Source organism: Oryzias latipes, chromosome 15 (assembly GCF_053564925.1).
Source record: "Oryzias latipes strain Hd-rR chromosome 15, Olatipes_Hd-rR_3.1".
Classification (NCBI taxonomy): domain Eukaryota; kingdom Metazoa; phylum Chordata; class Actinopteri; order Beloniformes; family Adrianichthyidae; genus Oryzias; species Oryzias latipes.
The window spans coordinates 20607220-20620755 of NC_136251.1; the positions used below are offsets into that span (position 1 = coordinate 20607220).

General features: G+C 38.2%; 1 protein-coding gene across 42 annotated transcripts in view; it reads right to left on the reverse strand.

Moving 5' to 3' along the window:
• Positions 1-13536, reverse strand: part of LOC101165834 (ankyrin-3) — a 113401-nt gene that overhangs the window by 66572 nt on the left and 33293 nt on the right. For 33 of the 42 annotated variants that reach the window (XM_023963669.2, XM_023963666.2, XM_023963662.2 and 30 more), the window contains exon 1: positions 11278-11775. The exons of the other annotated variants lie outside the window; for them this stretch is intronic. In XM_023963669.2, coding sequence (XP_023819437.1) covers positions 11278-11400 — 123 coding nt within the window. In that variant the 5' untranslated portion in view covers positions 11401-11775. Of the gene's footprint in view, positions 1-11277; positions 11776-13536 lie in introns of those variants that run through there. 42 annotated transcript variants of the gene reach the window in all.

Consider the following 13536-nt stretch of genomic DNA (forward strand, 5'->3'; position numbering starts at 1 on the left):
CCTTTTGACCCTTGAACCATCCATCTGTTAATCCATTCAACCATCCATCCATCCGGTGTGGCAAGAGATGACCACTCATAAAGGTTTCCTCCATGAGACATGAATGTGTCCAGCAAACGTTTTGTGCAGAGCAATACAATTTGGTGTGCTAAGTGTTCCTAGAACACAGACACATACACACACACCTGATTTTTGCCTACTACAGTATATGTACATGTTTCAGCAAGTACAGTGCCAAGGTCGTAGCAGAGCAGACAATAATGACCTTTAATGAGGCATAACCTTGACTGATGGGAACAGTCAGTTAGGGTGGCTAGGAGCTACAGCACAACACAAACACAGACATTTACAGTACTTTAATCTGCTTTTCGACATTTCTCCATCAGATCTTTCGAACCTTGTTAAGCTTCCACATAGTATCATTTGATCATGTTTTTGTCTGACCCCATATTTTTTCTTTTGGACTGTTTTAGCATGAGTACCAATGAAGATATGTGAGTTATAAGGGGATATCCTGTTCCCAACACAAAGTAAAAATATAAAAAATATATGCTTATGTGCTGATTTCAGCTTGTGGCAAAAGTTATGTGAGTTATTACAGAAATTGCTATTTATTTGCAGTGTATGAAAAAAAGTAAAGGACTTAGACTGCAATAGAAATTACACACACAATAAAAATGTAGAAAGGGATTCAGTAAATAACTGACCTGCATTTTTTAGGGCAACAAAGACAAAAATGTGGTGTAACAAATGCCATCATAACTATTTGAGAAATATCTAAAAGATATAAAATCCTAACCTTGTTTGCATTCAATAATTGTATCCAACAGTCTCTTATTGTAACCCTCTAAAACAGAAAACAGTTTCAATATTACACTTTCATTCATTTTAAACGGGTGAACTATAAAAGCACAGGTCGTTAATGTAACAAAATCTAGATAACAAGGATGAAATGCTGACAATGTGATAAGTACAGTCACAGCCTTTTGTCCAGTTGTCCACTCTGTCGTTCCAGTTTTGTTTTAACACTTCATCTAACTGGCCCATTCAGCACCTTGTGGTTGTGTGTGTGCAGCCCTGTTCGGAGCGCCCGTTTGGCTGTCCGGAGGGAAGGTCTCAGAAAGTTAAAAGTGCATTGTGGGTGTCCAGATGGTTGACAAACAGCTGACAACTTCCCTGTCAGCAGCACACACAAATGGGTGACAGCCACCTCATCAGCAGAAACACCAGCAACAACCTGATTCATTTTGCTGCATCTTGATGGATCACAACAAGTCGTTCGTCTGACAGAAAGCAAAGTGTGAGATAAGGCACAATTTGAAAAAACAAAGGAACTATTTATCTTTTACTACCTGTAATGTGTAAGTCTATAACATAGAAACATACCTAGTGCACCTAGTGGATTATTTAACCATCATTTTGAGAAGTATAAAGTTGTTCAACAGACAGTACATCCACAAGAATGAAAATAACTGTACTGAAAAAAAATAAAAACTTAAGGAATGATCATAAATGTATTTTCTAATTTTTAAACCACAAAAAACTTTTTTCTTGAAATACCTGTCCCAATAATCTATGAAAAATATTGGTACTTAATAATTACAAATGATCATATAATCATTATATTTCCCTCACTCCTTAAACTCCACAGTTCTCATCAATAAAAAATATAAGTAAACACTAAAAGTTTTTCATGTTTTTTTTATTTGGTGTAAAGTTGACATTTTTAGGATAGTAGTCAACTGGAAAATTATCCATTTTAAACTCAGTGATCATTTGAGGAAGTGCAACATTAGGTATTTACAGTATTTATATGTGGGGGCATGGCAGAGACACAAGCAGGAAACAAAAGTGATGAAACCATTTTAAGATTTAAATTTAAGTTCAGATGAGCCAAATTTATATGTAGTGTTTGATATTACATAAAATATGCATTAAGTTCTTTACTTTAAATGTGGCATTGGGAATCCAATTTAAAAAGAAATCTGCATTTGAAGTGATACACTTTTGTCTTAGCACAAAACATCTGGTTGATCCTATTTGGTGATGCACCAATGAGTTCAAAATCATTTTAAAGACTAAAAACAATATGCTACACATATTTTCATATCTGCATGTATGTAGCACACCATCAAATAGGTGGCTATAAGCTGTTGTTGCATGGTTCTATTTTCAACAGGCCTTTGTGAATGCGTAAAATCACACAACAAATATTATCAGGAGGGAAGGGAAAGGGGATTTTGGATGCTTCAGATAATGTGTTTGCAATCCAGTCACATAAAGTAGAAGAAAACACAAGGAAATAGCGAGAAATGGCCATGACTCAGTTGTGTTTAAAAAAAGCCGCCTCATGTGTTACAGTGTGAGGTGAAAGCAGAAAAGGAGAGCATTACATTTCACCACAGTCATCAGTGTATTTCTTTCTTTTATTTTCATCAGCTGATGAATATACTGACAGGTTTGTAATAAAAAAAAGTAGAGATTGTGAAAGGTTGTCAAAGTCTAAATTTAAAAAAAGGTGCTATATTCTGCCTCTGCATCTCACTTCTCAGGTTACTCTGAAGGAACCACAAGGTGATGATATGAGGGAAGGACATCAAAAAGAAAAGAAATAAAATGTAAAATAAAATCTACAGACTGAGTGTAATTGGGGACATCAAGACAGAAGGCAAAATAAAATAAAAAAGCATAGTAAATGATTTTTGTAGGTCTACATTTTCTCTTTTTCCCCTGGATTTTATGTGGAAAAAAGCAGATACATTTTTTTCAACCGTTTCCTGTCCTTTTCAAAGACCACATTCACTCACTACCAATAAGATGTAGTTCACATCTTAACTGATAAAACTGGCATCCCATAATGCACCATGAGGGTATAGATAACAAAGTCTAAACAAGTTTTCTTCAAAAAAAAAATCTGAAATGCGACCAAACATTCATCTGAGTGTGATGCTTTTCATAAAATCTGACACACAATCAGCTGACTAAATGAATACCAGCTCCACCTCGAAGCAACAATCAACCTTTTGCTTTAAGAGCCAGAATGGAGTCAGATCTTTCTACATTCTGCATACTTAACTCTAAGATCCACTCCACTGGAAATCATGTTTTGGGTGTGTTTCCACATGTTCTTGTGGCATTTTTCTGATGATAGAGAATATAAAAAAAGAAATTTAAGAGTATATTTGCATTTCTGAGTATTTATTTATTTAAATCATTATGACTCAGGAGCAGACAAAAAAATGCGATTGGAAAAAGCTTGTAGCAGTGACAGAGGTGCTACAACCGGCATGCCATCAACTCCCTGCTTCACTCCATTCCGATGCATCCACTTAGAGACAAACAGATCAATGTGCATCTTTGTTTGCCTCATCTGAAATGGCATCTGGCTCAAAACTTTACAGCCCTATAGCTCCTATATTACTTGACGTTTTTGTTGCACCGGTGATGTTTGGGTTGTAAGAAGCTGGAAGCAAGTAGAAGAGCATGTAAACAGATGGATGATGGGAAAAGGCCATAATCATAACTAAAAGAGCACTGGGAACACTTTTATGATTGATCAAAAGATGATCGTAGTGAGACTTTAAAGAGGAAGACAGCAAAAAAAAATATTGTGGTGATATCCTATGTGATGGATCTCAGGCATGACCTACATGATATATTTCCATAAGGACCTCTTTTAGGGGAATTTGAATCTTTCCATATAGAGGCCGAAAGCACATTGAGCAATTGTGCATATGTAATAATATAGTGGTATTTTCAATATATGTCATGGTTGAACACATGTTAATGAGAGGAAAGGCATTCCACCAGGACCAGACTGCTTTCACAGTGCAAAGAGAACATGAAGAATTTTGTGTGCACAAAATAAGACGCATTTCTCAGCTTTAAGGTTGGAACACGTTCAGACAGATGCTTGATTCTCCAACGTAAGTTGAAAGTTCTGAATATTTTCACTCTAATCATAAAAACAATGCTTTTTTTTTGTTCTCAAGGGGCCTTGAAAGCACCCCCTACCGAGCTACCACCACCTCCTACACCCAGACACAGCCCCCTCCCTCTCGCCATCCTTTCCTCCACCTCCCCCACCACGCAGCACCTCTAACTGTGATGCAGTGTGATTGTATGATTACCATCGATCTGTCCAAACACAGCCCATTTCCTCCGCTCCGGAGCCTCAGAGCTCCAGCATGGGTGGCAGGGGGCCACAAGAGCCTCATGCCAGCATCCTTGCCCAAGAGCAGCGGCTGTTCAGTAGCCCGCAAAAACTGGTGTGATAAACGCAGCCCTGTTAAATTAATTTGAAACCGTAAAAGCAAAGAAGATGACCCAAGTGACAGCCACGCGATTTTGGGTATCCCTGCACCTCGTTGGTGGAGTGGCAGGTGGCTGAGTAGAGGATGCGGAGATGTGGCGGTGGTGGAGGAGGGGGCGTGCAAATGAAAGTAATTATCAAGCTTTACAGGCGTTAGTCCCCAGGGTCAACACTGTGTGTGTGTGTGTGTGTGTGAATGTGTGTGAGAAACAGGGCGAAAGCAAGACAGCGTGATTTTAACAGGGCAATCTTTATCTTTGATTGTATGAGGAGCACCTGCTGTGCATGTATAAATGCAGAAACGCACACACACATCTCAAAGCCATTTGGCACTTTCATGAGCCTGTTGAAAGATGTCCGGCATTGTGAGAGGATTAATGAGTGGGATGTTGTAGAAACGGGGGTATTGCACCCTCCCCCTCCCCCCACTGGCTGAAACAGAGAAATGGAGTTCACCTTTAAGAAAACCTTCAAAGAGATTGAAAAGCTCTATTAAAGATTGTGTTTTCCTGGGCAGAAATGTGCAAGTTTGAATCATAATTATCTATTTTATATAGTTTGGATGATTAAATGTTACTCCTTAAATTGATTCTAAGATTCGGTTGAACTGGAATGAACTGGATTCAGCTGGACAGACTTTGTTTGAATTCCAGAAACAATTTTTTAAAAATATATATTTTTTTTTAAGTGCAAGCTTTCCTTGTGTTTAATATCTAATGTAAGGGGTTGTATTTTTTCTGCAAATACAACGTTTTTACACATTTCCGCTCAGTTAATGTGCAAAAAATTGAAATTTTCAAAGCAGAAAACAGCTTTTCTCTCAACAGAAGCTCAGTGTGCATCTGGCTGCTTGTTGAACAGTCATGAGTGTGCGCTTGAAATTCTCAAACCGAGATTTCCTCAAATTAGTTTTTTTTGTTCGCGAGTTTAGAAAAAAGACACCAAATAATGTGACGTTAGTATACTAGATACAAAACCTTTAATAGTAATCTTAATCAAATGAAAATGTTTTTGTCTTTCCATATCACTTTTTTGCTCAGTACATTGCGCAAAATTAATGCAACATGCTCATATTTTGTAGAGTGGGATTGGGCAAATTGTTGTTATGTTTTGCATAAACCTGTGTTCTGTTCTACCTGAAGGGGCATCAAATCAGTGTGGAATAACAGTAGGAATGTACTTGTGACTAAAAAAGCTTGTTCACCTTCAAATGACATTTATTCTTTTGCCCATGCTCTCGTGCTTCTCTAACTTTCTAAAACTCTCCTTCCTTTCAATAACAGTCATCTGTTAGACCTTATCTGACTTCTCTACCTTCAGCATTTATTTCTCAGTGATTTTTTTTAAGAAGACACATGGGTTCAGTCATAGCATGAGCTTAAAGATGTTTGGGCACAAGATCTTTGCTTTGCAGAACAGGAAAAAGCCACTGCAATGAAAAGAGGTTTGTTTTTCATTTAGCAGGACAACACAATCCTGACATTCACTCTTCCCTTTGCAGACAAGAAATTTCACAACCACTTACACAGGACAACTGCTGCCTCCTCAGGAGCAGCAGCTCTGGGTAAAGACCCTGGAATTGGTGGATCAATAATTAGAACAATCCTTGTTTCATGCTCTCATTTCCCTTTAGGGGCAGAAGCTTAAGTAGAACAATACGCAGACAAAGAAGAGAGGACGCAGCGTGGCACGCTGAAGGATTCTCTTCACTTTTTTTCCATATTAAATACATTTATGTGAGTCGAGTTTTACAAATTGCCTTGAAATTACAACAAAAACAAAAAGAACATCTCCGTTTCCAAAGTGTTCTAGCTGTAACAATTTGAGAAATATAAAATAGAGCTTTCAATGTGATTACGTTCGAAATGAGAACCACTTTAATTGAAAAGTGAAAAGAAAAATTCCTAACTTCTTTAATTTGATCTACCTTGTAGAATCAATGTACCCATTGGGGATGCAACAATACACTTTCTTTACGATTTTGTTTAAACCTAAATAATTTGTTCAAGGTTTTGTTTCAATTAGATATATGATTTGCTTATTACTAAACAAAAATATTTATTAATATATATATATATATATATATACCGCATGTTCCCCCTTCTTATTACATATAAAACATAACAAATATTTATTTTTATTTGGCAATAAGCAAGTAACAATTAAGAAAAACCTTTAAGTTGGCTGTTAAGCCTGGTGTAATGTAAGAAAACAATGAATATTAAAACCTTCTTAAATTGACCACATTTGACACTGAAAACCTAAACCTAATGGTAATGTAATGATTCACTTTCCCCACGATTCAGTTTAATGATGTTACATACAGTTTAGTTTTAAAATCGACATTTGTGGCATCCCTAGTGCCACCAAACTCATTTGAACCCGTTTGACTGCAGGATCTGAGTAGCTAGGATGCTGTTTTGGGACAATATCTAAAGCTTCTGTGAATTTGTTTGATGCATCACTTTACTGAGCAGATATCCCTGTTTTCTGGGATCTTTTTTCTAAAAGCCAATGTATCAGAACTAAAGTGGGTAATTGTGCCTTTTGCTGTGAGTCTTTTATGAATTTGACCGTAAGCCACCAGATTTTAAAGTGCTATAGCTACAAATGCATAGAAACAGTGAATCTGTTTATTAAATTGCAGTTGGTGTCTCAACAGTCTACAATGGGCTTACGGTGAAGCTACATTTTAGAATCAAGCTGCTGTAACACATTTGATTTTAACGATGATTAGTTTTGTAACCTTCATTAGAAATGACAGCTTTGATCAGCATTTTCAAGCATGTCTGCAGACTTGAATGGTGAATTCGCTCTTACAACAAAACCTTGAGACTTTCATGGGTTAAAAAACAAATTACAGTGATATATTAGGTTCTTAACCAATTAGATCACAGGATGCATTCTTCACTTCTAAGCTTGACACAATGTATGTTGAATGATGAAATACAGACAAGAAATACTCCACACAACTATAGTAATAAGGAAAAGGCAATGCCAGCAATTGTGCAAAATGTTAAAGTAGTAAAATTGTTAACTTTGTGTTAAGGAAACAAGATTGAATGAGCTCAATAGTTCTTGCTCTCTAGCAGTGGCTTTTTTCCTCTCAATAGATGCTTTACACAGCAAAGTGATTCTCATTCTACCATATTTTTAAAATAAAATAGTTGCTAATATTAGCAATGGCTCCTTATACAACTGCATTTACAGTGGAGAGTGCACACAAAAAAGTTTTTAACCGCCTCACCATTCGTGAAACAAGAAACTTAAATGACAGCTTGGAAATAAAAGAAAAAATAAAAATAAAAGGGAAAATACTTCAAACAGGGATTGACATTATCCTCCTCAAATGTCCCTCTTAATACCTGAAGATCCCCCCCTCCCCAAATGTATTTGTCCTCTGAGACCAAGAAAGACTCCTGCCTATTCACTTCCGCCAAAGGCCTTCTTTGAACATTAAGCAGAGCTAAAATCCAATTTGAACACTGTCACTTTCTTTTCTGTATTCTTGGCATTCACTCCACAGCCTTTGCTTCAAATTTAACAGCAATCAAAGTCTGCCAATGAGAAAAAAATTACAGTAATATGTCATTAACAGTAGAGAGGGCCTTGAAGACGGAGATTTTTTAAAGTAAAAACAGTTATCATGCAACACAATCATCAAATCAGGCAAGAGATGTGAAATTAGTTGTCAGCACTGTAGGAAATACGTGGCCCAAATACACCTTATGACAGAACCGATAGGTTCTGTACCAATGTACATCCTTTGTACCAGAACATAGTTTAAAACTGGGACACAGCAGGACACACTGCGTTTTGCTTTGCTCTCTCTGTGGGAATCCACTGGGGGTTCCTAGCTCCAGATAATGTCACCAGAACTTATTCAACTATGGAAATGTATAGGATTGGGGGTTTCCCATAAAAAAAATGACCAAATCATGTGCAATTTTTGTTTAATTGATTCCAAGGCTTAAGTAGAAACAGACAGAGATTAATTAAAGATTTTTGGCAGATTTTCAAAGGTTTGGTCACTTGTTCCTCATTGGTTAACAATGAGGAACAAGCAGAGACGCACAAAAAATGCTAGGCATCTCCCTCCTATAATAACCAGGACTCCAAGAAACCAAAATTGAAATGTCTTGTGTGAAATAAAAAGAGCAAATCTCAAACTAAAGTCTCAATGATGTTGATTTCTTTCCACTTTTAACTAATCAAAGCATATTGCATAGCTGTAGAGCTCTGCCATCATGCAGGAAGGAGATACATTTTCTAAAAATCTAGGAACAACAGACTATAAAACAGATTTATTACCCATGGACCATCAGGCTCCTAAGTAAAGAATCTCAAACACTGTAACATTAGTATATTTATGCATATGCTGTACATGTTTTTGCACTGCTTTTATTTTTTTATTGTTATTTTAACCTTATTCTTATGTTTCCAGATGCACCACGTAATGATGCCTGCCCTTCTATTCTATTCTATTTCCATAGTTTCTGTTTTTTGTTTTGGGGGGGTGGTATTATATAGAGGACCCCAACAAAGCAAGGTTTAGAACAAAAATCCAGTGTCTTGAATGGCTGATGATTCCAGGCGTCACCATTAAACAGAACAATTGCTTAAGGACAAAGAAAGAGCAGCTGGTGAACACTTGACCCTTTTTGATCCATAAGCAAGCAGGAAAGTGGGCCTGAAGATTCAGCATTTTAACCAAAAGGTGAGTAGATTCTTTAGTTCTCCAATAATTAAAGAAAAAATGATTACTGTCAAAATAAAAAAAATTAAAAAAAAGATCTTGAGTTTTTAGATGCTACTTTTATGCCAAAATAGAATCAATATCTTACAAACGCCAAAAAGCATAAAACGTATCGGTCATTGTGAAACTTTCTTTCACTTATTTAATTGTAACAACTGATTAATGAGCTAAGTTACAGCTTTTGCTTGATACATGATATTTGCTTGACTCATCTGAAAAACAAAAGCAGCAGATGAAAGACATAAACGCTGTAAAATTCTAGGTTCAGGAAATTGTGCTCACAAATGACCTGTTTAATGTGAGAAATACTACAGTCAAACCTCTGCAACATTCAGTATCCAGACAGTGTTTCAGTGTGCATTAAGCCATACAAACATACTAAAACACAATTAACACATAAAGGCAAAAGGAAGTATGGTTCTAACTAGAATATTTAACTGTAATATAGTCGATCACCAACCTGCTTGATGACTAATGCAACTCTGAATTTTCAAGTGTTCTCTACAGAACGATGTACCTGGTCTGTCCTCTAAATATAGTATTTGTAGGGGCTGGGAAAGGAGTGAGTCAAAGAGGTTTGCTTTACAATTTACACCAAGGCAACTTTTTGAGTTTGCTAGAGCAGCAGCTGTGTATTAACAGTCATGTTTTAGTGGTATATTGAGGGAAAAAAACATCCCCCAAAGAGGGTATTTATGTTATTTAATGTTTAAATGGTTGGTTTTGTCATGTGAATTTGTGATTTAGACCCTGCTCAGTCAGTTTGTATTATTGGACACGGATAGAACTGGATGGCCAATAAGTAAGGACATTCAAAAATACGATTCAAAACCCCTAAAGAGACTTTTTTTATGTGGACTTTAATACCAATTCACAGATTGCATCAAGCGTTAAGGCAAAATGAACTTTTTCTTGGTTGTATTTATCAATGTAAGGTAGGAACAAGGGTCAAGCAACAGACCTTCCTGATAAAATAGTGAAGAAATGTGGTGGAACTCAGCGATCAAGATTAGTGGTTTGGCTCAGATAGACTAAAAAGAAGGCAGCTAAAAGTTTTTTTCTTTCAAAAGATGCTGCACACATTCAATCAATACAACCATCTCATGTTTATCTTTATCTCTGTTTGCACGAAACACGACTCTTCAATAGAACTAACTTTCATCTCGCTCAGACAGAAAGAAAGTCCCACATTCTCAAAAACGTGTGTCTCAAAAACTGTAGAGATTCCTGGAAGAAGAGAGCAGTCCTTAAACTCGCTGACCTTTTGACTCCTGGTTTCTGAAAGATTTGGCTATGAGAGCTCCTCTTGTTTAGGCTGAGGTCAAATAACATTGGCAGCAGCATAATTCAAAACCAAGCTCCCATGGCACAAAGAACACTAAAAGTCATGGTTATGAATTGGTTTTTTACAGTCTTTCCACATCAATAACCCCACAGCCTTGCATTATTTTGGAAAATTACGTTAAATAAGCTTTAACGGTGGAGTTTGACAAAGTGGAGGAGCTTACAGTAAAGATATGGGGAAAAGTAGGGAGACACACGTGCATTTCAGTTCCTCTTCCATCAAGTGAAAAGCTTTGTCATCAATAAATTAGATGTGTATGCATTATACATGGCTGTCTTTGCATCCCAGCAGACACATGACCACACAAATCTTTAGAAAAAAAAAAAACTCTTAAAACCACGAAAAAGTCACAAGTATGGGATCTTATATATATTCCAAATGTTACCTCATCCTAATTTTGATTTAAAGGCCGATTGATTTCTAGACACTATTTAAGAAAACTCAAACCACTTATAGACTTTGCAGAAAGGGGGAAATAATGCAGAATGTTTATCTGGAAACAAGCAGGTTAGGTCAAAATGTACTAACAGGTGACTGGAAATTTGACTTTGAGACATGGTGCATACAATGCAATCAACGCAGACACCCTCAGAGAGCACCCTCATGGTTTTGGCACACAAGGTTAAAAGCATAATTTTAGAAAGACAGCATGACCAGTTTCTATAAAAGTCAGGTTCTGCACATTCTTGTGCAGAAATGTGATGAGTTTAGCTATATTGGCAATGCAAACATCTTCAATAGAGCTTCAATAGAGCTTTTTGGACAAACACACACATTTGCAGAGTGTCACGCTCCAGTGATGCCAGCAGAGCAGATGAAGCCGCCAGCCAGCCTAACCAGTCCCCCCCAGCCCTCGTCTGTTACCTTTCTCTTTTGTTCCCGGGACGTTGCTCTCCTGCTCTTCCTCCGCTTCTCCTTCTCGTCCTCTATTGCATTCACATCCACTTCCCCCCGATTCTTCTTCAATTGGGAGGCCGCGTGAGCCATGATAGGTTGTAAAAAATGGAATTGAAGAAGCACCACACACTACACACGCGTGTCTCACCTGAAATCCCAGAGAAGTTCAGGGGCTGGAATTGACAAAACCGGGATCTCAGAGGAAAAAATCGGGGTAGAAAAGGAAAGGGGGGGAAAGGGAAGAAAAATGCCCTCCTTGAAAAGGAGAATGGAGAAGAGTAGGTGCTTTAAAATAAGTAAGTATAAATATCCTGTGCGTCCTCTCTTTAGGTTGTTGCTCTGCTCTTTCTTTCTCTCTTTAGATTGTTCTCATTTTGTTTTAGAGTGATGAAAGAGAAGAGGCAGGAGCTTTTTCTCATCTCCTCTTCCTCCTCTTCTTCCTCTCATGTCATCCAGTGGCAGTGTGAGAGGAGCGTGTCCAGGATAGGTGAGGACAAACCGGATGGAGAGAGGAGAGACGCGAGCATCACCAGCACAGAGGTGGAGGGAGGAGACAGGGAGAAGGAGGGTGCAAGGGGAGTGGTTTCCACAGTAACAACGCTGCTTTTAGTCCCTTTCAAACAGACTTTTTGCTATCTTGTCTTTTCCTCTGCGCACTGGCCTGGCCAGGAAGACACATGAGGTTAAAGCCCTGGTGAGGATCTGCGAGTGCATGAATGAAGGAAAGAAAAGGTGGAGGGGAGCAACAGTAGAATGAGTGTGTGTGTTTTGCATGTGTGTCGGCTGTCTCATACACATGTGGACACTACCAGCTGGAGATGGCCAAGTCACTGGATGGGGACAGTGGGAAATGTGCAGGAGGAAAAGACAGAAGGTTGGAGAAGTTCGCACACTCAAACATACCAATATGCGCACCAACACAACTGCAGACGGATTGCTCAGGTTGTGGTCATATTGTATAAACTCACTCCTTCCTAATGACTTAATAATCGAAAACCAATCAAGTGAATGAACAAATGAGTCAAGATGTGATTAAAGATTTAAAGAGATAGATTTATGAATAATTTAAAAACTAACAAATTATAGCCCATTTTTCTAACTTCTCCATCTAGAGCTCCTCAACCCTCACGGGGGACTAACGTCACGATAAGGAGGTCAGAGAAAACCGAAGGATCTTTTGTCTCGCTGAATGTGAATGGAGGATCAGGATAAATTCAAGAAGGATGGACATGAAATGAAGAGACAACAAAAGAAGAGATTTTTGTGACTGAGTTTTTAAGAGGAATGAGTCGAAGGAGAGAAAAAAAAGAAGGTTCTCCTCAGGATGTCCTTCACAACGGTCACGCTCACGTCAGATGTAGCAGCGTGCTAACAGATGGAGCACGCACCAGCCATCTTTACGTGTTTCTTCCTCTACTTGCCTGCGTGTCAGAAACACCTACAAGCATTGGTGGGTCCTCTCAGTACGGAGAGGCTGCCTCATCACATGCCTGTCTGCTTTCCTGAAAACCCACAGTTTTTGTTCACACACTAAAAAATGTAGTGGGGGCATATGGAGGGAAGCAAAGAAAAAAAAAAGAAAAAGAAAAGCAGAGAACAGCCCTCCTGGGAGAGATGACAGGTTTATCCCGTGGACACCAGTCATGTAACGATATGAGCGTGAAATTTTCTTTTCTCTCCCCCCTGAATCCATTCATCCTCCCTGCTTCCCTTTTTTGTCTTTCAACCACAAGCACCAGCTACGAGCAATAAAAAAGGGGGGAGCTAAAGTTGACTTACAGCCCCCATCGTGCATCAGGGGGTGTCACATTATGCCAAATTATCATGCGGTTGCTAGGCGAGAGCCAATGGGCAGGCTTCGGGGAGGACAGGGTGGATGGATAAGGAGCGTGAAGAGGTAAGAAGAGGGATTGTGATGGAGGGAGCTGGGGGTGGGTGCATGTGGGCGCTTGAAGAATATGGGGCACATACACCCATTATGGAAAAATTGCTATTCTGAAAGGAACAAAACACTATTTAGTAAAACAAATAGTTGGATACAACGCAAAAATTATCATCTTGCATAGGTCATAACATTTTATCATGTATTTCCTCATAAAAACCATGTTTTTGTCAAGCAAGGAAATATTAAAAAGCAACAACAAAGTCATTTTTGACAGGTCCTGTGAACAACAGAAGAGGCCAACTATTTGTTTTAGTTCTTTAAAATACAACAGGCACAAATAC